Source organism: Nipponia nippon, unplaced genomic scaffold (genome assembly GCF_047370975.1).
Source record: "Nipponia nippon isolate SJK-2023a ecotype South Korea unplaced genomic scaffold, ASM4737097v1 scaffold_7, whole genome shotgun sequence".
NCBI classification, from domain to species: Eukaryota; Metazoa; Chordata; class Aves; order Pelecaniformes; family Threskiornithidae; genus Nipponia; species Nipponia nippon.
Genome location: NW_028262391.1, coordinates 12,606,107 through 12,630,000, shown reverse-complemented (window position 1 = coordinate 12,630,000; position 23,894 = coordinate 12,606,107). Strand labels below are relative to the sequence as shown.

General features: G+C 54.5%; 1 protein-coding gene across 1 annotated transcript in view; it reads left to right on the top strand.

Moving 5' to 3' along the window:
* The window catches only part of MASP1 (MBL associated serine protease 1), a 26,722-nt gene extending 3,676 nt beyond the window's left edge, over window positions 1-23,046 (top strand). Inside the window, exons 3-11 of the mRNA XM_009468445.2 lie at window positions 7,069-7,246; window positions 7,508-7,639; window positions 8,135-8,331; window positions 8,654-8,801; window positions 9,304-9,422; window positions 10,279-10,357; window positions 14,964-15,101; window positions 16,131-16,205; window positions 20,810-23,046. Of these exons, the coding sequence (XP_009466720.1) occupies window positions 7,069-7,246; window positions 7,508-7,639; window positions 8,135-8,331; window positions 8,654-8,801; window positions 9,304-9,422; window positions 10,279-10,357; window positions 14,964-15,101; window positions 16,131-16,205; window positions 20,810-21,705 (1,962 nt within the window). The 3' untranslated portion in view covers window positions 21,706-23,046. The remainder of the gene's footprint in view (window positions 1-7,068; window positions 7,247-7,507; window positions 7,640-8,134; window positions 8,332-8,653; window positions 8,802-9,303; window positions 9,423-10,278; window positions 10,358-14,963; window positions 15,102-16,130; window positions 16,206-20,809) is intronic.
* Window positions 23,047-23,894: the final 848 nt, after the last annotated feature.

Sequence of the window (23,894 nt, the reverse complement as noted above, 5' to 3'; positions counted from 1 at the left end):
ACCCAAAGGCTCCCTTGGGTTCAATGCAAACCCATTTCACAGCTGAGATAAAATTTCGGGGCCACTGCTGGCAAATACCTGCAGCACAAGCAAGCTGTAGAAGTTCCCAGGGAGCTGTCATGGCCAAAACTGCAAAAGATTTCAGTCTGCTTCATTGCTGGGCAGTAACTCATCAGAAACTGCGATGGGCCGCACGCTGCAGTGCCACCCAGCATCTTTGCCTCTTGCACCACAGGTCTTCCCAAGCAGAGCTCTCCTTCGCATCCAGGACAAGCTGGGTTCTCCGTATATTTGAACTTGGTCATGTTTGGTGCTTTCTAGCAGACCAGCAGTAGCAAGCAGGTGCTTTCTAGGTTTGTCTGGCTGAACATGCCTTACCCCATCACCCGGCACAAGCCTCACCTGCCCCTCCGCACAGAGGCAGGTGGAGGTTGCACCCAGGTCTGGAACCGCAGAACTCAGCCCTGATGCTAGTTGCCAGCTAATTGAAATTATTATTTTATTCTTGCCCTAAGAAAACAAAGCAAACACTTGTGGTTTTTTTTCCTCTAGAATCTGTTGTTCGCTGCTTTAATTTCCCCTTTGTGCTGGCACCCATTCTGCTACTAACAGCTCTCATTGAGGTTTGATTAGTTCTTTCTGCTTCTCCTGGATCTTCTCCAAGCACAAGGACCAGGGACATATATAGAGATATATTGCTTTAAAAACCCAATAAGCTCAAGGAGCGGATTTCTTGGAAACTTTCCCCATTCCAAGCTTTACCCCTCCTCCTGCCCTTCACCCCCTGCTCATTTTTCCTTTTTCATAAGGCTCCCTGTTATTTGGCCATGGTGCCAACTTGGCACCATAGTTCTCCCTGCCGCTGGATTTCCATAAGAAGGCGGTATTTTTCACAGGGATTTAGATCTCAGCTGTATAAATTTGCTCGGGGCTGTAACTCAGCTTATGGAGCCTCCACCACAGAATTACATTTGAAAAGTGCTGAAAATGGATGGATTACGGGAGATCTGTAGACTATTCTGCTGGGTAGGAGTACAATCTTGATGCTGCTAAACCACCAGCTTAGAAAACATTAAGGAGAGCAGCAAATGACTCCATGGCTATTTTCCTCCTTGGGTCTGTGTGTCCAGCCTCTGTCCAGCTCAGCACAAGATGTAAAAACAGCATCAGCCCACTCTTTGACAGAGGCCAACAGTGCATGGCTATAGAATATAATTATGGGCCCAACACATAGAGGTGCTTTTCTGTAGTACTCTGCCAGCCCCAGTGAAGATACTGAGAAAGCCACAGGTGGTATCTCTGCATTGAATGGCGCTCAATGGATTCCCCCTCCGTGAACTTGTACCATTGCTTTCTGAACTCATGGGTGACTTTAATCTCTGCAGCACCCTGTGGCAGGGAGTTGCACAGGTTAAATATATGATTATACACCTGTGTGCATGTGTGAAGAAACACCTTCTCGTTTGTTCTGACCGTGGGTCTGACCGGGCTCTCCATCAGGGTCTTCAACATCTTGACTGCCATAAGAAGGTCAAAACGGGGGCTGAACAGCCCCGATGCAAGGTGGGGACCCAGCTCAAGACAGGCAGAAAGCTGCTGTCCCCTGGCCTTTGCTTTCCCTACCTCCTTGGCTGCCCACATGCCCGAGCTCTCGAGCAGTGTAGAAAGTCATCCTGAGTGGCAAGCTGAGGGTGAGCCGTGCTGTAAACCCAGGCAGAGCTCTGCCTTCGGGGTGGTCTTCAGAAGGGAACAGTTTCCAGAGCTCTGAAACAATGGCTAATTAAAACAATAGCTGTTTATTTATATATATACACATATATGCGTGTGTGTGTGTATATATAAAAAGACCATGGCTTCTAAAGAAATGCTCACAGTCCAAGAGGCTTGTTTGTGCAAACGGGGATGGCAAAGAGGAGGAGTGGTACCTCAGTAAGGAAGTGAGCCAGGAGGAGCAGCCACCCCCAAAATACCCACCCAAAGAAGCCCCATGCAGGTAGGAAACACCAGTTGAACGCTGCCTCGGGAAGCCAAGCTCCAGGCCCCGGCGTGTCAGAGACAGCCTCTCCCCGGGTTTTGGATGGCTGCCCTCTGCTGCCTGCCAGGTCCAGGGGGACAGGGAAGAAGCAGCCATCCGTGATGGGCTTTAGCTCCTGCCCTCCACCGTGCTCCTTGGCAGGCTCTGCCCAGCTCATCACTGTCCCCATAGAGCTGATTTGGGGGTTCCTCATTTACGGGGGGTCTCACCGTGGTTTGCCCAGCTCCAGTGTGGCACTTGGGATACTTGTCTGCAGCTGCTCTTCACATCCGTGTCCCCAGGGTGGATCTGTGCCATCGGGTGCTCACCCAGGGAACCCCATGTGTGGGTGCCCAGGAGCTGGCCAGGCATCTCAGGCAAAACCAGTGACTGCAAGTAAATTTGCTCAAGGGTGGCCAGGGTCCCAACTGATCGCAGGAGGCAGTTTTTGCCAGCCCCGGTGAGAGGCTGGTGAAGGGAAAACAGGGGTATGGGCCAAGCTGGGGAGGCAGGGCTGCAGGCAGAGCATCAGCTAGTGCCACCGCCTCAGGAAGCAGCACTCGGGGAGGGGGACTATGAAAGATTTGCAATGTGATAGAGCCACGTCCCGCCGAGGTTTGGCACGGTGTTCAGGGTGCATAGCAGATCAGCTTTGTACGTGGCGTCCCAGGCTCGCAGTGTGCCATCCCCTGCCACAGGCAATTCACATGGGGCAGGGCTGCATGCTGTGTTGTGCTGAGTGCTCGGCGGCACTGGTCCCAGGGACACCCTCAGTGCTTAACGCAGCACTGGCAGGGGCCATGCAGGGCCAGGGAAGGAGCTCTATGCTGCGTTCAGGGCAGTGCATGCCCAGCCTGGGGCTGCAAGAAGGGCATGGGACACATTTACACCTTCCTCTGCTCAAAGGAGGGGGAAAAAGCACAAATCAGGGCTTGGCATGAACTGTGGGGTCAGGAGAAAAGCACCCTCTTTTGGTGCTGTCAGCCAGCTTCAGCCAGGGGGTAATCCATGCTCCAAGGGTGTGGGGTCCCAAGAGGAGCACTTCAGATCCTAGGAGGCAGCTGGAAGGCGAGGAGGGCCCAGGGCTTTGCTGCTCACCTTTCCCATCCCGTTGGCTCTCCGCAGAGGAGTCTGGTGGCACCGGCCACCCCCTGCACTGCTGGGGACCACAGTCACCCCCCGTGCAGGGAAAGGAGAAGGATCAGTCATGGGAGCCAGCCAGCAGCTCCATCAGCACCCCAGCATCCCGCCTGGGCTCTCCATGCACCCCCATCCCCGCTAGGGAACAGGCCTGGCCCAGAAATTGGGCAATGTGGGTGCAGCAACCTGTGGGAGGGGACGATCTCCAGACACTGAGCCAAGTCCACAGCAGGGGAAACCAGCCATCCTCCCCTTTCCCCCACGGCACGGCTGCCATGTATGTTCCCGTGGAAATTCAGGTGCACGTTTGCACATGAAAGAACTCTTAACATATATCAAGGAGAGGAAGCATGCATGTTGGGGAGAGGATGTCCAGGAGACCTAGATGGAGGCTCCTGCTGGGACTGTCCCATCCCTGCCTCATTTCCAACAGTCAGCAGCAGCACCAGCAGCAGCAGGAGTCATTTTGCAGAAAACCCCGGTTCATCTGGGTGTTGCCTTCTTGCATGCACTCTAACTGCAAGGCAGCTTGGCAGGGGCTGTTTCATGCCCTTCCCTGTCTCTGAGCACCTCCTCCCCATGTCACGTTCCCAGTGTCTTCAGCCCAGCGCTGCGATTTCTCTGCCTAATGAGCCATTTATATATATTACAAGTGGTATGTTTGGCCTTCATCAGTCCAATTAGTGCATTCCTGGAGGGCTGGAGGAGGGGGGTGGTGGCTGCGTTTCCGTATTGCCGGCTGCCTGCTCCTCTCTGGCGGCAGACACTGAACCGCCGGGCCAAATTCCCTTTGGTGTTCGTAGCATTTCGTTAACTCACCCGCTGCAGGAGGCATCTCCAGAGCATCACTGCTCCGGCATCCCCAGAAGCCCATGCCCTGGGGCAGCATTTCTTTTCTGCCAAGCCAGGGCTCCCCAGCTCCTGCCTCCTGCCACAAAGGGGGAAATTGATATGGGGCAGAGGGGAGCCACATGGCTTGGGTCACCACTTCTCTTAGCCACCGCCCAAGCCAAAATGAGGGGGACAGAGTCACAGCCAGGGAGCAACCTCCATCTGCCTCCATCCAGAGGGGCAGAAATCTTAACGAGGGAATGAGGAGGCAAGCAGAAACAGGGAAGACTGCAGGAGGCCATGGCAAGGGTAAATTTAAGGCACGAGAGTGTCACTATATTTTATTTTTCAAAGGAGGATTCTTTCAGCGTATTTTTATAGGGAATTTCTCTGCGGCAATTGATATTTCCCTCAGGGACACATCTTCTCTAGTGAAAACGTTGACATCGTGACCCGAGAGGGAGAAACTCCAAACAAACAACCAGGATTTAATTACCAGCCTGCTCGCTGGATGTAAATGATCTACAAAAAAGTATACAGTCCTCAGCAGAAGCAGCAAATATTAACCAGGGATGATGACCTCTCTGTTTAGTTTACTGCTGGAGGGCTGTCTCTGCTCCCTGTGGCTCAGGGCATGGGACCCGTCACAGATAAGGGGCCGTGGATACCTTCAGCGAGGAGAGCACAGCTCTCCCGGGCCTCATCCTGCCACTCCGGGGCTGTATCCAGGGATGCTGGGGGCAGTGTTGGGGCTGGACCCATGGTGGGAGCATCCTTGGGCCATGACACGGGGCACCGGGGAGGTTTTCCCGCACTTCGGTGATGCTGTGCTGTGGGTCCTGCACCAGCCAGGGCTGGAGCAGAGGGATGGGAGCTCACATGATGGCTCGTGTGTTCCTGCAGAGGTGACAGCCACCAGCGTCGCACGGAGGAGCTGGCTGGAAATTGCTCCTTTCCATAGCTTTCCTTAAGAAAAAGGAGTTTCTGCAGTAAAGGCTGTGCGCCGGGTGGTTGCGCAGCAAAGACCGTGTCGGGGCTGAAATGCCGTTTTCCTTCACTTTGGTGATGGTGCTCCCGTTTTTCAGTCTGAAACACTATTTCATTTCAAAACAATCTTTCTTTCAGATTTAAAAGAGATTCTAAAGCACCACAGTATATTTCAAAGGGATTGAAACCAGATGGATCCCAAATTACTTGTTTCCTTTTTTTTTTCAGAACACTGTTTCACAAAAAAAAAAAAAATTCAATTGGGTTTTTGTCCCAATGCGGGGTGCATGTTTTTTCTCCAAATTCTCAAAATTTATCATCGGAAAGTCTCTCTCTTTTCTGGCCAGCTCCAGCTTGTATGAGAGGATGGAAAATATCTGGAGGCAATGTCAAGGCATGCTGAGTTGCCATTTCCACGTTGGCTTTCCCTGGCGTGAGCGAGTTTCCGCCTGCTTGTTCAGCCCTGGGAAATTTCCCTTTCAGCCTCAGACCCTCCCTGGCTGGTGCATCCCGAGGGTCTCCAGAAGATGGGGATGCAGCCAGAGGAGGGTCTCACCTCGCCAGGGCCACACAAGCCGGGGATGGCATTGCAACACCTCCGGGACCCCGTGGGTCCCCAAGGAGGCGGCTGTTTTCCCTGGGCATGGGCTGGGGGGCTCCACACTTCATCACGGCCTCAGTAGTGTTGGCTTGGCATAAGCGGTGGGAGCTGGCATGGTGGTGTTCATCGCATTCCTCAGCCAAGGGGTTATTCATATTCAAATCTCCTGGGGGAAAGCAGGCAGGGTGCTGGGAATGAGCTGGGAGAGGTTGCTGGCTGTCAAGACAGGGGCTGGGGGTGGGATTTGCAGGAGAAGGAGATGGGGTCAATGCTGAAGTGGTCCTTGGGAAAACGGTGAGTTAAAAGGAAGGGAGGGGGTTTCCAGGGAAAACCGGAGGGTTTTCCACAGGTATTACAGTGCTTGAAGGCACGGGCATGGCTGTGCTGTAAAGGGATGCACATAGAGGCTAGGGAGCACGCTGACGTGACAACGGGGCACGTTGGCCCATCGGTCCCCTCCCGTAGCCCTCTGGGTGTGTGGCTCCAAGTCCAAACAGTGCTTGGTACTGCTGGCCTGGAACCAGACAGGGACCCTGGGTAGCAGGGACAGGACCGAGCTCGTCCATCCAAATTACAGCTGTTGCTTTGAGCTGATGCAAAACCGATGGGCAGGGGCTCCTCTGGAGTCCCAGCGCTCTCCCAGCAGCACAGCCTTCACACAGATGCTGCTGCCCGGATCAGCATTTGGGCTGAGGGAGGAGGCGAGGGGGAGCATCTCAGGTACTGACAGCTCTGAGTAGGAACAACACGGCCTGGGGCTTATTTTCACACCCCTTCTTCCGCGCTGCCTGCCCACGTCCTCACCCCACCTCCCAAACAGGCTCCTTCCCTGCATCCTCCCCTTACATCCCGCAGCTCCTCCCTACATCCTGGATGCTACCTGCTCTCTCACCATCTGCTTCAGAGGGTGACCACAGGCAGGAGCAGGCAGACCTGAGCCCCTGTGTTCATTTTGCAGAAACCATTTAATTGCTTTACTGAAGTAACGGCATCTCAGAGAGCCAGAGCATTGGGAGTCAGACCTGCAATGCTCTGAGCATCCCCAGGGTCATGCTTGGCTGCAGAAGGTGAGGTGAATGCAGCAGGAATGGCTGGAAATTGATTTTTAGGGCCAAGGCACTGCAGGGCTGAGCAGGATGGGGCACCCAGGAGTGCAGAGCTACATCCTTAAGTTGTAGCCATCAAAGGCTGCCAGACAGGCAGCCAGCCCCTTGTGAGCCCTGGCAGGGGCCAGGCTGGGCAAGCACAGCCAGAGACCTGAGCTCTCAGGTGCAGAGCATGACTCCAAGCCCAGCCTGACCTCCCCCAGGAAAGCACGACGGGCTCTCTGGGCTTGCAGACACCCACAGCCCCATGCAGAGAAAATTCAGAGGTGACCAGCACTGGGGAGCACCCCAGGGACATGTCGAACTCCTGCACTATCCAAGTGCTTAGCAGAGCCCAGGGGGCAAGTCCCAAGCCCTGCCAAGTGCTCACCCGTTCTTTCTGCTAACAGATTGAAGCTGAGGACCAGGAGCTGGCAACCTTCTGCGGCAGGGAGACGACAGACACAGAGCAGGCTCCCGGCCAGCAAGTGATCCTGTCCCCGGGGCCCTACATGGGGCTTACGTTCAGGTCTGACTTCTCCAATGAGGAACGCTTCACCGGCTTCGACGCCCATTACACTGCCGTTGGTAAGCAGCAGTTAAGCCTGCAGGACTAGCTTGCTAGGGTAGCGTAACAAATTTGCTAGGATCACACTCCAGGCCAGCCTTGGGGACCCTAGCAAGAGAAGTCCTTGCATGCAGCCCTTGGGCCATATGGGACTTGCTGGGTGCTCGTGTGACCCACCACATGGGACAACTTATTTCTCAGTGCTGTGGCAAATGTCACCATGAGGAGTGATGCGTGGGGGGCTGCAGGGTGACCTCCCTTCCTTGTTATCCCCACCATAGATGTGGATGAGTGCCTGGAGAAAAGCGACGAGGAGCTGGCGTGTGACCACTACTGCCACAACTACATCGGCGGGTACTACTGCTCCTGCAGGTTTGGCTACATCCTCCACTCCGACAACAGGACCTGCAAAGGTACTGCCCAGGCACAGCTCGGACGTGGGGATGATCACACAGAGGGGTCCCTGAGCAGGCAACAGACCTACCAAGCACAGGCAAAACTGCCCTCTCTTGCTGCCAGGAGGGACAAGGTGCCTCTTCCCCTACAAACCTGGGGCTGGAGAGCACCCAAGGCCTGCAGTCCTCTTGTGTGGGAAGGAGATGTGGTTTCTCCCATGGGCTATGGTCCTCAGCTAAGCCCTATAGACCTCCTCAAGTCAGAGAAATGAAAAGGTTTAGTCTCTGCTCTGAATCTGCATCATGTAGATTAGCTGGGATTAGCTCTCAGCCCGGGACCCTCTATGCCACAGGCATATTTGGAGGTTGGCTGTGTGAGGTTCTCCTTGCATGGACCCATGTTCAGGGTCCATGGACCACCCAGAAGACCCCACTCCACTGGGAGGGCTCCTGAGCATGGTCAGGGCTGGGATGCGGCTGCAGGGCCCTGAGCGAGCCACGGCTGTGTTTCAGTGGAGTGCAGCGACAACCTCTACACCCAGAGGAGCGGGGTGGTCACCAGTGCCGACTTCCCCAGCCCTTACCCCAAGAGCTCGGACTGCCTGTACCGTATCGAGCTGGAGGAGGGCTTCTTCATCACCCTGAGCTTTGAGGACAGCTTCGATGTGGAAGATCACCCTGAGGTGACCTGTCCTTATGACTATATCAAGGTGAGCTGGGCTCTGCATACTCCTCCTGTCCTGCTCTCCTGTCATTTCCCCGGTGCCCTGGTGATGGGACCAAAATTGTCCTGGTCTAAAAGGGGGTGATGAAGCCAGAAGGAGCCCTGTGCTCCGTTGAACCCATGTCTCTTACCACGTCTGATTTTGCCCCTCTCAGCCAATAGTGAACCTCTTTCAGTTCACATCCCCCAGCACATGGTGCTTAAGCCCCACTGACCCCACTGCATCCCCATCCATCAGCCTCATGGTGAAGCAATCCTCAAGGATCAAAGATCCGCCTCAAGGCACACGCTCTTCTTTGCCTTGGCAGATCAAAGCTGGCCATACGGAGTTTGGCCCTTTCTGTGGAGAGAAGTCCCCAGGACGCATTGAAACCCAAACCAACAGCGTGCAGATCCTCTTCCACAGTGACAACTCGGGAGAGAACAGGGGCTGGAAGCTGTCGTACACAGCAATTGGTAACTCCTGCTCCCCCGTTTGCTGGGCTTGGGCAATGGGAAGGGCTTTATAAACCCTGCAGGTGGACATCATGAGTTTGGTGGTCCATGATCGTGTCTCCAGAAAGGGTCTGTTCCAGAAATCACAACAGAGGAATAAAATAACACAGAGCCCTCCCTTCAAAGGATGCTTTTTTTTCCTTATACCAGATGGGCCCTGAAACAAGACCACATTGCAAAGCAGAGCAGTTTGGGGCAGGATAATTGCACAAACTACTGTTATTAGCTCCCAACCTTGTAATGCCCAAAGCCAGGGACAGCCCAGGACTGGGGGAAAGACCTAGAACCTCCAGTCACTCTAGGAGAAGAGCCTGACTGAGCCATGCCAGTGTAGGCTAACAGCAAGAGCAGGGCAGGGATGCTCAGACCTTGCTACAGGGACTGGGTGGCAGAGCTGGGACTCTCCATTTCCTCCATTTATTCAGCTGAGTTTTGTTTTGCTTCATTTGCTTTTTATTCAAAGGAAACCCATGCCCACTGGTGCAACCACCGATCAATGGGAAAATCGAGCCTTCCCAAGCCCAGTACACATTCAAAGACCAAGTTGTCATCAGCTGCAACACCGGATACAAAGTACTGAAGGTATGGGGTGATGGCATGGAGCTGGGCATCTGGGTAGGAAAGGGGGGATCCTTCCTCCCAAAGCTGCTGCATCTCTGGGAGAGTGAACACAACCCACACACCATCCTTGCCCCCTTCCCAGGGACAAGGACAAAGCTTCCTCTGAGAGCCACCAACTTTCCTTCCCAAAGACACAGAGGAAGAGAGGAGATGGCACTTTCCCAAACCACCCTCTCATCATCCCTCTGGAGCCGGCCAGCTCACGGGATGCCAGACTTGGCACCTCTGCCAGAGAAAAAGTCAGCAAAAACCCCAGGGGAGCTGCCAGGGCTCTGCCTGCTCCCCACCTCTGTGGGCACTGGCTCAGCTTCCTGGGAAGCCCTGCAAAGGCCAGCCTCCACAGACCAGGAGGTCCTCCGGGACTTTGGGACAGCTTCAGCAAGTCAAGGGGGACGGGATTTTGGCAGGCCCTCTCCAAGAAACAGCTGAAAACCATGGCGAGCGTGGGTGACTCACATGGTGGCTGTCTTCCCTCCAAACCAGTAGCCCACTTTGACTTCCAACATGGAGCTGGGTATTTCTCTGATCGCCTCCCAGACTCATCCTTCATGCAGAGCTGCCTCCTTGCCCAGCCCAGCACCTAAAACAGGAATAAATGTCTCCAGCTCTTTTGCATTCTCATGCCACTGAGTTGCTGGCAACAAGAAAAATCAAGTTTTTCATTTGATTTTATTGCAATTTTTAGCTAGAAATGTCCTCTTCCAGGGGAGTCTGGATATATCCTGACTAAATCACCAAGAAATTGACTATTTATGGAGAGAGGAATTTCCTTGCCTTGTGCATTGATGGTGTTTTTTTGCTGGCATCTTCTGCACAGGATAACCTGGAAAGTGACTCCTTCCAGATCGAGTGTCTAAAGGATGGGACCTGGAGTAATAAGATCCCTATCTGCCAAAGTAAGGACACCCTTCCCCACCCTGCCAATGTCCTTTTTCTGCTGAAATAATTTCATGCTAAAGGGAGCTGCCCTGCCAGAGTGGAGATCCTTACTCAGAGACACAAACCCAGCCAGAGAGGCTACGTAACTCTGCAAAGCTCTTTTGGCTCATTCTTGGATAACATAACGGGGCTCGCTTCAAATGCCGCAAGCAGGAGGTTGGTGTTTTTATTTAGATTACTCATATAACTTGATTTGTGAGCCGCTTTGCTGTCTCCCTGTCAAAGAAACAGCAAGCCCTAGAAAGTGAAGCCCTCTGCCCTACCAAGGAACTCCCCACTCCTACCATTCTCTTGAGAGCTGCCTCTGTTAGATAAATATGGGACAATCTGCGATAATCTGGTTCCTGGTCCAAATTTCCTTCCCAATGGAGGTTACTAAGACCCAGGGCTTTAGAGAGGTCCCAGGTGCTAGCCTAAACAGGGCGCTGCTCAGCTAAGTGAAAAGGGAGAGAAAAGTTGTCCAAATATTTACAAAACTTAAAATGGGAGAAAAGAGAAGAAAGGAGATGCCATTTGAAAGGACGGGTGATGATTGGCATCATCTCTTCTTTTATCTAACCGAGCTCTCAGCTCAGGCTTGGGAGATGTACCTGATAACACCTTTTCCCTTTCCCTCAAACACCATCAGCCCTCAGGGAGGCTCTCACTGCTGCTCAGTCTGCTGTAAGGCTGGCCCAGAGAGAAGAAAAGCAGCAAACATGCTCAGAGAAGGTCCCAAGACCTTCCAGGAGAGCCAGGACAAGATGCTCTCAAGGGATTTTGGGATCCAGGCTCTCCCCATCTGGGCAGATCCTTTTTCTTTAATGATACTGTGGATCTTACCTTAGGAGAGTATTTCTGGAGTTTTAATTCATGTTTTCTCACTCAAAGTGGAAAACATGAGGCTCTCAGACCTGCTAAATAGATTCATATCTGAAAGTGCTCCTTAGAAAGTGAAGCCCTCTGCCCTACCAAGGAACTCCCCACTCCTACCATTCTTACTACCACAGTCTCCTATTGATTTTATCCACCTTGAGCAGAGATCAGATAAAAATTGGCGTTGCCTAATGCAAAAAGAACAAAAATCTAGGCAAATATTGTTAACCCCAAAAAGTATTATTTTTTGGAGAAAATTGAAATGATTACCTGCATTATTTCAGCCAGGCTGGAACTGGTCCCTTCTTGTGATATGACTCACTACACTAAATTTCTAAGACTTTTTTTGGAAAGCCAAGAAGCCCCTAAATGGGCAATTCAGGCCTCCAAATAGCAATGCCTCCCACCTCCCCGGGATGTCTGGGAGAGGCAGGGCATGAGCAAAAATGGTTTTAGAAAGCAATGCAGAAAATAGAAAACTTCTCAGCCAAGGTGGATAAAATCCAGCTCCATGGCCTGGTGAAGCTAAACAAAACCCCGTGACGGCTTCTCCCAGCTGCTGTCCCCAGGTTGCCCCGGCTGAGCAGAGCGAGCCGGTCCCCGGCACAGCCGTGGCTCCGCTGGCATCCACGGCACCCTGGCACGGCTCGCCGGGTGCTCATTAACGATTTCTGGTGTTTTGGGGGCTGGGTTTCCTGCATGCCTCTCTCTGCTCATCTACTAATTGGGCTTTCTCTCTCTGCTCTCCTCCTTCCCCTCTGCTTTCGGTGCAGCTGCAGATAGAGCCGACAACCAGACAGAGGGAAGAGCCGGCTCGGAGCAAGTGGCCGCGTGAGGCTGGCGCCGGCCGTGCCGCCCCGATGGGCAGCCTGTCTCGATGCTCCTCTCTGATCTGTCCGGTACCCAGGGCAGGTCCCCTTTGCCCCTGGCCTGGCTGCCAAATCCATCTCCATGGCTTGTCTAACCGGCATGGCACTCTTAACACCTCTGCGCCTGGTGCTTTCTTAACTCCGTCTCGAGAAAGGGGAAGGAAATTTGGAGTCAAGCCCCCCTTTCCTACTGCCGTGCTGCCCCACGGGAAGGGTGCCTGCCCGGCCCTGGGACCTCTGCCTGGGGACCGTGCACTGCTGCCAGCTCCCAGCACATCGTCTGCATCCCTCCCTCTCCGCTCAGATGCCTCAGCCGCACTCGGCTCCCCCTCCAAGGCAGCAGTTGCGCAAGGAGCGCGGCATGGCTGCCTGTTTGTCTGTTTGTTTGGATTCAGCCTCCTGCTGCCCTTCCTTCCCGGCCCAGCGTCGCAAATAAGAAACACTCCTTCTTCTCCTCTCTCCAAGAGTCCTGGTGCCTTTCAGACCCTCCGGGCAAGGAGCCTTGGAGGATGGGTTGGCATCACCATCCCTTTCCTGCAGGCACTGAGCCCTGGCACCGGCACAGGGGGATGGATGCTCCTCTGCCTCCCTTTTGCTCCCCACTGCTGGCCCAGCGAAGGTGAGGATGGGCTGACCTCAGGCTGATTGCAGCTGAAGGAGGTCAGAGTCTGGTGTCTGGCCCCATTCATGTCCCCAGGAGCCCAGGGCATGCACCCTGAACTCCCCAAGGCATCGGAGGCTTCACTGGGAGGATGTGGACCAGAGGCTGGGAGAGGAGGAGGTGGTGTGTGCTGGGAAGCTCAGTCCACCTCTGGTCCTACAAAGACAGAGATGCTAAATGGCCCCTTTCCCAAGGCAACAGTCCAGAAAGGCCCATGGCACAAACTCCCTCCCCTCACCCTTTCAGCAGGACCCAGGACATTGGTGGAGCAACACCTCTGTGCAAGAGCCCATTCTCCAGGCATCAGGCCTGCCCCAGGCATGGGGGACACACAGGGAGGTGACAGGATGTGCAGGCCAGTAGATGCTGCTCTGCAGCCATAAACAACCCCAGAGCAGATGCACAAGCTAGGCTGGTCCCCCAACATCTATTCCCTCCTTTCTGCAAGCCCCAGCATCCCCTAGCACCTTATAAAATGTCCCGTGGTTGCTGGCACCATGGCACAGAAGCACTGTGCACCCAAGCACCATGGGAAGAGAGCAAGTTCAGGCCAGCCGGTGACCCCCGGGGCTGGTGAGAGTGGTCTGTGACCCCTCCTCTGCCCCTCTGCAAGGCACAGGTACCCAGAGCCTCCACACAGCCTGGCTGCACCCACACACCCATCCCGTCACCTGCTGTCCCTACAGGGGGGCTGGAGGAGTCCCTGGTGAGCAGTGAGCTGCAGTGTTTTGCCATAAACTAGGCTTTTTTCACCCAGGCAGGCAGTTAACCCTGAGCATCAGTACACGTCCCTGGTGCCAGCTACTGCTTCTAGTGAATTGTCTCTTTGTTAGCCTGGATCACTGCATGAGGAGTTAGGGCTCCTGTCCTTGCTCCCTTCCCATCCTGGAGCACATGAAGACCCACAGAGCTCATGTCATCCCTGATCCACAGGACCTGCTTGCTGCAAAGTCACCCATCCCCTACTCAACCCCTCATTTTAAATGTGGCAGAACCCAGCTCTGCAGCACTGCATTTCACAACAGGATCAGACCCCAGTTCCTGACCTCCCCTGGGACAGGTCCCCCAGGACGGGGCAGGTCCCCCAGGTCAGGGCAGGGGGAGGCTGCACAGCACCACCTGAGTGTGCTGTGAACTGCCCCCATGGTGGGGAGCTGCAGCTCCCACGGGGTGACTCCTGGCTTTGGCAGATGAGCCACCTCACAGCCTGGGGTCTTTCCTGGGGTGGGTGGCACAAACCCAATCCAGGGGACAAGCTGGGAGGAGGAGCTGGGCAGGGCACTGTGAGGGATCTGGGGGAGAAAAGGGGCCATGGACAGGCCATCGGGAAGGGCAACAGCACCCTGGAAAACCTTGTCTCTCCATCAGACCCTGAGCCCACATCAGGGATGGGTGAAGCAGAGCCAAACCTGCCCATGTCCTGGGGGATGGAGCAGGTGGGGTCTCACCTGCTGGCCTTCCCCCTGCCTGCAGACCAGCCAAGCCACACTCTCAATGGCCTTCATCTCCTGCCATCGCAGGACAGCCAGGACCTAGGGCTGCTCAGCCTGGTCTGTAAATGCTTATCAGCACTGTTTGGTGAGCAAGACCCAGAGCAGGACGGACAGGGCCATGCTCTCAGTAAAGCCTTGTGCATAGAGGAGCACCCCTGATGCATGGCACAGGTTAGTGAATCACTGCCTGCTTTTTCCTGCCCACTCCTTAGGGATGCATACTCTGGGACCATCTCTCAACAGATCTCACCTGCCAGACCAGGTTTCTTCCCCTCTCAAATGTATAACAGAGAGATCTTGCACTAAATGAAGTGCACAGGAGGGGCTCCCAGGACTGGGGTCTCCACCAGCGTGAGTGCTGTCAGCCATACAGCCTGTGGGTGAGCCGTGCTGCTGGTGTTCAGCAGTGCCCCCCGCGTGCCCTGTCTTTGCAGGGTGGCCGTGGTGGGGTTTCACTGTGCCAGGCTGCCCTGCCTGAGGACAGCCTCTTGCTGCCATCTGAAGCCATGTCAGGCTGTGCCTCCTGCAGTGCCCTACAGAAAGGGGATACAGGACTATACGGGCCCCCGCTCTGTCCCATAGGACCCCCGTCACATGCCAAAGGCCAGCATTACCTGCCCGCTGGCTGGCTGAACACCCCAAGAAACAGCACAGCGCTCAACCCCCCTTTTGTGTTGGCTTTCAGTTGCTGACTGCAAAGCGCCGCTGGAGCTGGAGCATGGCTTTGTCACCTTCTCCTCCAGGAACAACCTGACCACCTACCGAGCAGCCATCCAGTACCACTGCCAGCACCCCTACTACCACATGGCCCCCAACAGCACTGGTGAGCAGTGGGACTGGGCCGCGTCCCCACGGCACAGTGCGGGTGGGCACATGGCCATGCGTGTGCGCATTTGCAAGCGGGGGGAGCTTGGGATGGCCACTCAGGGATGCTCTGCAAGCAGCAGGCTGTGGATGTAGCCTACGCACATCATACCTTGCGTCTGCACTGCCTGGATTGTCAAACTGGGCGCATCCTGCTCTGCAACTAGGTAGGATGGCGTTAGCACCGCCTGGTGCTTTGCCTGAGTGTTTTACAGCCTCGGCAGAGCAGTGTGGTTATTCATCTGTGCTCTGCCTTCTCACCCTGCCATCTGCTCCCTGCAGCATATGGAATTTTCTGTGTCTCTGTGAAAGGAGCTGCTGCTGGAGAGAGCACCAGGTTCAGCAGCCTCAGAAAGGGCTCCACAAGGCTCCCCATCCCAGCACCCAAATGTCCAGCATAGCCAAAGCTGAACAGATAGCAGTGGGATCATGGCAGACTGAGCTTCGCCCTTATCCCCCTGGTCCACAACCACAGAGACACCACAAGGTGCTCTTCCAAGCACCACAGATCTCTGCACCCTTCGGACCCAGCTCTGGGCAGCATAAGGGGTGTGCACACACCCCAGCCCTTCTTCCTCCTCCTTCCTCAGCAAGCAAAGCCAAAGGATTTCCTCAGATTCCTGTCTCCCTGCTCATATCCCCCTGCACACCCGCTGGCCCCGTGCATCTGGTCCCAGCATCCTGCATGCATTAGCGGAACGGGCACTGGCAGCATTAATGGGGCGGCAGCTGCCAGCCGAGGCTGAGGGCACAGCACAGGCCTCCAGACAACTCAAGGTAATGAAACTGAGGATGGTGGCATGTCCCCTGCATGGGGGCAGGGCTGCCAGGGCCCCCCAGAGAATGGAGCACAGAGAGTGTAAAAGGGAGGTCACCTCCTGCTCTGGAAAAGGATTCAAAGGGTCCTGACAGCTAGGAAACATCTCACTGCAAAACACAGCCCCTCATGCCAGGGCCACAGCTCAGTTAATGCTTTGCTCTCTTCCAGCCACCTACATGTGCGACGCATCAGGGGTGTGGAGGAGCGAGGAGCTGGGGACCAAGCTGCCATCCTGCCGACCAGGTACCAGTGCTGGGGCGGCCGATTCCTGCGGCAAGGGGTGCAGAGCACAGACGTGGTGGGGAGGGATGCCTCCATGCCTGACCTGACCTGCTGCTTCCCTAGGCAGGGACCCTGCTCCCTGGTGACAATGCCATATGCCTTGGCTATATGTATCCAGCTGCTGCAATGTATGGTTGCGAGGGTGATGGGGACAGAGGCCTCCTGCTATCCCAGCTGGCCCAGATGGTCAGGGTGCAGTGGTGGCACTGGGCAGCAGCGATGAGGGCACGTCTCCCTGGCAGCATAGGGCAGCAGTGGGGTCACAGCCATCCTGGTTGTCAGGGCTCCCCAGGCTCCCTGCTCCAGCAGACAAGAAAACCATGAGCCCCAGGGCAGAGTTCACTGGCCATGTTCAGCCCCCAGCATCACCAAAGATGACTCCAGCAAAGGGCAGAGCATTACCTGCCCAGCGCTGCTGGATTCCAGCTTCCGTTAGCAGTGTGTCCACATGCAGGAGCAACTAGTACCTCTCCGAGCCTTGCAGAAAAACCCAGCTGCTTCGCAGGGAAAGAAAAGTCCCAAGCCTTCAAGCAGTGGCAGAAATGTTTGCAGCCAGAAAGTTTCCAGGCCAGGTGCCCACTTGGGATTAAATAAAAGTCCTTGAGATGTTGGCTGGCCGTAGCACAGTCTGGCTGCCAGGCGGAGGGGCTGGAGGCAGCCTCGGCTGTGGGTTGTGGTCGGATGTGCAGGGATGGCTCTCCAAAGAGGTGCAGGGATCCAGCTGCCATGCAACAGATGCAGCTGCAGCCACCCTGGGGTTTGGGAGTTGGCTCAGCCCTATGGAGGGTATCTGCTCTCCAGCCATGCTGAGCGACTGCAAGGCCAGAGGAGGGACCCCCAAGATTCCCTGCAGCCCACGGAGCTCCAAGACCAGGGCCATGGCTGCTCTTGTTGCGGTGACTGCTCCCTGCATCTCTCCTTGATGTTTCAGCCTGAACTAATTTGAGCTGGGAGCATACGGGGACATCTTTTGGGGCCATAGCTGTTTTCATGGGCCATTTCCAGGCCTCCTGATTAATGACAGAAGTCAGAGAGACTTCAGGAAAATGGAAAATCCCAGAGAGAGGGTGATGCTCTCCTGAGATCGGGATCTGCAGGCAGCAGCTGGCCAGCTGCTCTTCAGATCTTCCCCTGTGTCTCACGCCACCTCCCCATCAATAGAAACTCCTCTTCCAGGCCACTCTGCGCCTGCCTCTGCCATTAGTGGGAGCATTTGCAGCCTGGTCAGCGTTTTTGATATGTAATTTAATAGAATAAATATTTGGCTGGATGCGCTTCCTCTAAAACCATCTCCCTTGGACAGCCATCAGCTTCGGTGCAGCAGACCAGCTGGGCTGGGCTGGGATGCAGGAATTATTTGCCTGAGCACGTTTTCTATTCCTTGCAGCACTGGGAAAGGCAGGGGAGCGGAGCAGATGCAGAGACACTCACTGTGCTCCCTCTCTGCCGGAGTCGCAGTTTTCCTAGCAGCAGATCCCAGCCGCAACAAATCCACGTTAGCAGCTCCTGGTGCTCCTGCCCTGGTTGCAAGGCTGACTCTCAGCTGCGATCCCGTTGCCCTGGGGGGTCAGACCCTCTTTCTGGGAGGCTTTGCATCCTCCCAGCACAGGGGGCATCGGGGCAGAGTCCTGGCACTTTCCACTGAGGATGTGGGTTCCCCTTGCAGACTCGGAGGGATGAGACCACCAGCACCTGAGCTGCTGTGATTTGGAACTCTTCCAGCTGTAGAAGGACAAGCCCAAATCAACTCCCACAACCTCCCAGCAACATCAGCACCTCCAAGCAACCTGGGAGTTCCCCTCCACAGTGCTGCCACAGGCATGAACCAGCCCTACCACCACACCACCAACCATGCCTCAAGGCTTCAGTTCCCCAAGGGCAGGAATGTCCCTGCCCAACCTGTCCAACCCTCTCAGAGCCACTGTCAGCATGCTGAGTCCCTCCTCTTCCTCACACCATCTCACAGTGCCTGGATAAAGCTCCTGGAGGCAAATCAGGTAGCACATCAGGGCTATTCAGACATTAATTCTGGGTCTGTTGAGGAGCTGAGCAGAGGGATGCTGGCTGCCAGCTGCCAGAATTGTGGTGAGGACTTGAGATGCAGGAGTAAAGCCCATGGTGCTAGGCAACATCCCACGGCTGAACCTTCTCCATCCACGGCTCCTCTGGGAGGGCAAATGCCATGGCCATGAGACCACAGACCTTGTGATGGGTCTCGGAGCGAGGGGCGAGGCTGGGCTGATGTCAGGCTCCAGTCCTCCCACCAGCATTCCCCTGGGTTTCTTGGCACACTGAGCAGGAGCTGGACAAGCAGCTGGATGGTCTGGGAAGTGCTGAGCGAGCTCACAGGGCACGGTGAGGCTGCAGGATTACTCATTTGGCCTTTCTGCTTCTGAAGTGGTGTGGATCCAGCTGAATCACTCCAGAAACTGAACTGCAAATTGAGGAATTGCAAAGTGCAGGCTGGCCTTCAAGCTATCTCCTTGTACCACCTACCAGCTCAACTGTACAACAACCCTTTAAGTCACAGCCCGGTTTTACTGCAATCCAAGCTTGGCAGAAATCATAGCATCTGCCAAGTCTTTGAAATAGCAGAAGGATCCCTCCACTTGCCCTTCCCTAAGGAATCTGGTAGCACCATGGTCCCCATCTGGAGCACAGATCACATCATAGGTGTAAACCGAGACTAAAGTCTGATATTACTTAGAGTGCTTGAAGTCCCACCCTGGCTCACGTGTTTTGCTGAATCCATGCCTGACTTCAGTGTCAGGAGATCTGGTACAGCTTTGGGGTAGCTAACCCCAGATGAAAGCCTCCATGGACCCATAGTGTGCTATACACACTTCTGACTGTCTGTATTCATTCCCAGGGGGCAACAGCTCACTCTTTACATCAGATGAGCCTGTTATTTGCAGGGTAAATCCTCCAGTCTCTCTGGAGTAGAGGTCCAGCACATGGGACCTTGGCAAAAGCCCACTCTTTTCATCAAGGGCTTTCCACCTCCCTTCGTGACAGGGCCACATGCTCTGCAGCCCTGCCCTGGCAGGTACCAAGTGCTTGACCCTTCCCAAGCCCAGTGGAAAGGGTCTTCAGGCCTGAAACCCACCTGGGCTGATAGCGAGAAATGTGCCTAGAAAGTCCATGGTCTCATGGCCAAGAGCATTCACATCATCCTTTCACCATCTCCAGCAAGGGTGGGGAAGGAGACGGCAGCTGGGAGGCTACTTTTTTGGAGCAAACTTTTGGGACTACCTGGGCCTTGAATGCCCATGACCAAACCCAGGATGGACTCCCGCAGAGCCAGGACAGCAGGAGCAGGGAGCTCCCAGCTCTGAAGATGCCTCCTTCCCTGGTCCATCATGGGCTCTAGTGGCTCATCTTGGTTTCAGCCCTGTCTCATTGCCAGCAGAAGAATGGCCTGTTCTGGGCAAGCTGCCATAACCGTGGGAGCCACACAGCCACACTCCAGGGTGTGTGTGTGCTGGGGAGATGCAAGGGGAGTTCGGACCCTCTGCCCCATCATGAAGGTATTGCAGGCCCCAAAGGTGCAATGATGGATAGTGCTGAGCAATGTGCATTCATCATTGCAGGTAGATTATGCCAAAGGCCTAGTGGTACCTCCTGGAACAGCCTCCTGGGATCCTCCCTTGGGTCTCCCTGGATGCCATGTGGGACCAGATGCCAGGACTGGGGTTTCCATGGGCACCTGGGGAAAGGGGGCCCAAATCCTGGAAACCAACAGGTTCTACTGACCCATAAAGACACTTCTCTAATCTATACCTCCTTGTCCACAGCCACAGAAAGCATGAGACATCCAGAGGGCTTGGTACAGCTATTTTTAACTCTTGAAGAGCTAGACCCAATTGTCCTGGGGCTGTGAGCAAAGAAAGATGCTCTGTGCTCTGAAAGTATTACCGGAATAGGTCAGACAGCAGAGAGTGGGGAAGAGCCCAAAGTCATGTAGCAGGTTGGTGACAGAGGCAACACTAGCACTGAGGTCTCCTGGTCTCATGTCTGAGCCATCAGGCTTAGAGAAACATAGGGTGGCTCCTACTTCACAGAAGAAACTGGACAACCCATGCAGGCTTCAGACTGGCCTCTTTGTCCATGAGTAGCTTCACAAGGGCTGAACAAGGTCATGGAAGAGCAATAGACTGAACCTTTCCCAGGAGGGCAAACCATTGCCACCAGGAATGGTTCCATCAGGCAAGGAAGATGCAAAAGGAGCTGGGGCTGCCTTTAGGAAGCAAAATCCTTCAGAAGGACAGATGCATTCCTTTCCCAGACATACCTCCAAAGACCTGTTAGCATAGGGGATGGAGTGTAATGCCCAGCCTGTTGCAAGCTCTGAAGCACACTCTGCCAGGAGAAGGTGAAGATGGCAGGGAGGATGGGCTTTACCCACTGAGAAAAGGAGAAGAGTTGCCCTCTATGGAAAAAAAAGACACAAGTGAGCATTTGGTTTGAAGATAACTGGCCATGGGGCATAATCTACAGGGATGTCCCTTTTCATTTGTTCCCTAGGTAAGTGCTGGGAGTAACTGTCCTACCCTTTTTGTCCCCAGTGTGCGGCCGGCCGGCTCGTCCTCTGCCTGGGATCATCAAGCGCATCATTGGCGGGCGAAATGCAGAGCCTGGCTTCTTCCCCTGGCAGGCCCTGATTGTGGTGGAGGACATGTCCCGGGTGCCCAACGACAAATGGTTTGGCAGCGGGGCTCTGCTCTCAGACTCCTGGGTGCTGACAGCTGCACACGTGCTCCGCTCCCAGCGGCGAGACAAGACTGTCATCCCCGTCTCCAAGGAGCACGTCACTGTCTACCTGGCCCTTCATGACGTGAGGAACAAGATGGAGGCCGTCAACCGGACAGTGGAGAGGATCATCCTCCACGAGGAGTTTGACATCCAGAACTACAACCATGACATCGCTCTGGTCAAGCTGAAGGAGAAGGTGACCATGGGGAACTACGTCATGCCTGTCTGCCTGCCCCAGTTTGAGCACGAGCTGGAGGGGCCTCACCCTAACACACTGGGGCTGGTGGCTGGCTGGGGTATCTCCAACCCCAACATCACGGTGGACGAGATCATCAGCTCGGGCATGAGGACACTGTCCGACATCTTGCAGTACGTCAAACTGCCGGTGGTGCTGCACGCGGAGTGCAAGACCAGCTACGAGTCGAGGTCAGGGAACTACAGTGTGACTGAGAACATGTTCTGCGCCGGCTACTATGAAGGTGGGAAGGACACGTGCTTGGGAGACAGTGGAGGAGCCTTCGTTATCCAGGACCCGGGAACCCGGAGATGGGTGGCACAAGGGCTGGTCTCATGGGGTGGCCCAGAGGAGTGCGGCAGCAAGCAGGTGTACGGTGTGTACACCAAAGTCTCCAACTATGTGGACTGGGTGGAGAAGAAAACAGGCTCCTCAGAGAGATGGACATTTCTGGACCCGGAGCTGGAGAGATGAGTGACTAAGCAGGCTGGTGCCGCAGTTCCCTTTCTTGTTGTTGTTGTTTTTTAATATGCTCCAGACTCTGGTCTTTCGCAAGCAGTAGCCACGATGCTCAGCGCACGCCAGGCCTTTGCCAGCCCTCTACGTCATCTGTTTCGCTTGGTTCTATGCCCCTTCGCTTGCACTCTTAGGAAATGCTTGCTAGGGAGCTGGGGGAAGGGAGCGAAGGGTGAGATCTCAGCCAGTGTCCTCAGCTTGTGCTGCCCATCTCCAAACCTCACCCAGCTCCCAGGGAGCCCCCCTCCAAGCCAGGACAAAGGCACAGCGATGGAGGCAGCATTTCCCTGCCACCAAAGCTTTGAGCCATGCACAGAGAATTGCCTCCATCCCCAGGGCTCTCCAGCCAGATCTTCCCTTTAGACAACACAACTGCAGGAGCTACAGAGGCTACGGACAGTGCAGGAAACCCAGCTGGGCAGGCCTGGACCTCACAGGTCCCCCACCTTTTCTGTGCAAGGATTAGTGAGAGAGCCCTAGGGGTTTGCTACTATTTTTATTTGTAAACAAATGTCTGCCTGATGGCATCTCAGGTGATGTCCACCTGGCCCCAGGGATGTGAGGATGCATCCACATTAGCCCTAAACTTCAGCCATGGCTGGAAAGCTAATGGCTGTCGAGATGGCACCAACCCAAATGGGCTACCCTGACCCCACCATGTGGGATGAGCGCCCCACAGAGGACACAAGGACAGGGAGCAGGGTTTGTACTCAGTGTCACCCTCACCTCCAGCCACCAGAACTTCTCTGACCCTCCATCACCTCAAGCCCTCTCCAGTCCTCCCCCCAGACTACCTCTTGGAATGGTTTCCAGCCACAGCAGACCTCCCAAGGAAGGTTTTCCAACACATAAGACAGCATCACATCTGCTGTACCTAAGCAATACTTACTTATTTTCAGCAGAATCATTTCAGATAAAATGCCCTTCCTTGGGGTTTCTCATCTTCTTTAGGGGCCTGGGTAGTCCTGCAGTGCATTCATTCTTGCCAGAAACCTTGTCACTTTTAAACTGCTTTTAAGGCCATTGATTTGGCTGATTTACAGGTTACTGATGGTGTTCAGTGTTTGTTGATGGCTCTTCTGGCCGTTGCAGGTGTCCAAGTCATTCTAGACTGACCCTAACTCACCTAACACACCAGAAGTATTGATATCTCCCCAGCCTCCCTCCATGGCCCATGCAGACAAGTAAGCCCCACCAAGGAACAAGGTCAGGTGAGCTTACCTTCTTTCAACGGGGACATAATCTCCTTCACTTGCCAGCAAAGTCCTCCTATAGCTGTAAGCAACATGCAAAAATTGCCTGCTGTCCTCTCTGCCTGCCTGTAGCCTCCTTTGGGCCTGTCCTCCTCTTCCTCCTTTGGTTTTGCCATGCAAGGAAGGAGTCAACGGTGAATGAGCCACTGTGCCATTTTGCTATCATCCAAAAAGCCATTTGTAGAACACGTAGAGGAGCAGAAGGCCTAAGGAAGGTCAAACTTGCAGACACGCTAAGAACTGTACTCTTGGCTATGTCATATAACTGCAAGGTATTTTTATATATATATATATATATATTTCTTTTTTGATACTACATTCTGTAAAATATCCAATGTCATGTAAGGATGGTTCTGTGTAATCTTCCTCCTGAGAACAAAATAAAACTTTGATATATACTGAGTCTGTGCCCTGGGGCTTTTATTCCAAAGAGGGACATGGTCAAGGCTGGTTGCTGGTCTCTGCCATGCACACCTGCGCTCCCAGAGGGATTCTCACACTGTCCCTAACCCTGACCAGCTGCTCAGCCATGGCCCATGCAGCTTCATGGGCTGAGACAGACCCCGACCAGCCACGAATACAAATTGCAAAAAATGGCAACAGATGCCCTTCAATTATTTATAGCCTTAGCACATCACTGAAGACGGGGGCCGTGGCAGGAGGAGAGTGCAGCAGCCTGTATGCTGAGAATAGCAATTAAATCTGGGTTCAATTGACATGCAGAAAAAATAACAGGTATGTGACTTTTGCTTTAAAAGGGGTGAAAAATCAGCCCATCCCTGCTAGCTGTTGGACTGAGAGATCACGTCTTCACAGCAAAGGCTCTGCAGCAAGCACAGATGGGAGCTGGGGCAGGGACAGAGCTCTGTCGGGCATCTCTTCTCCACATCACAG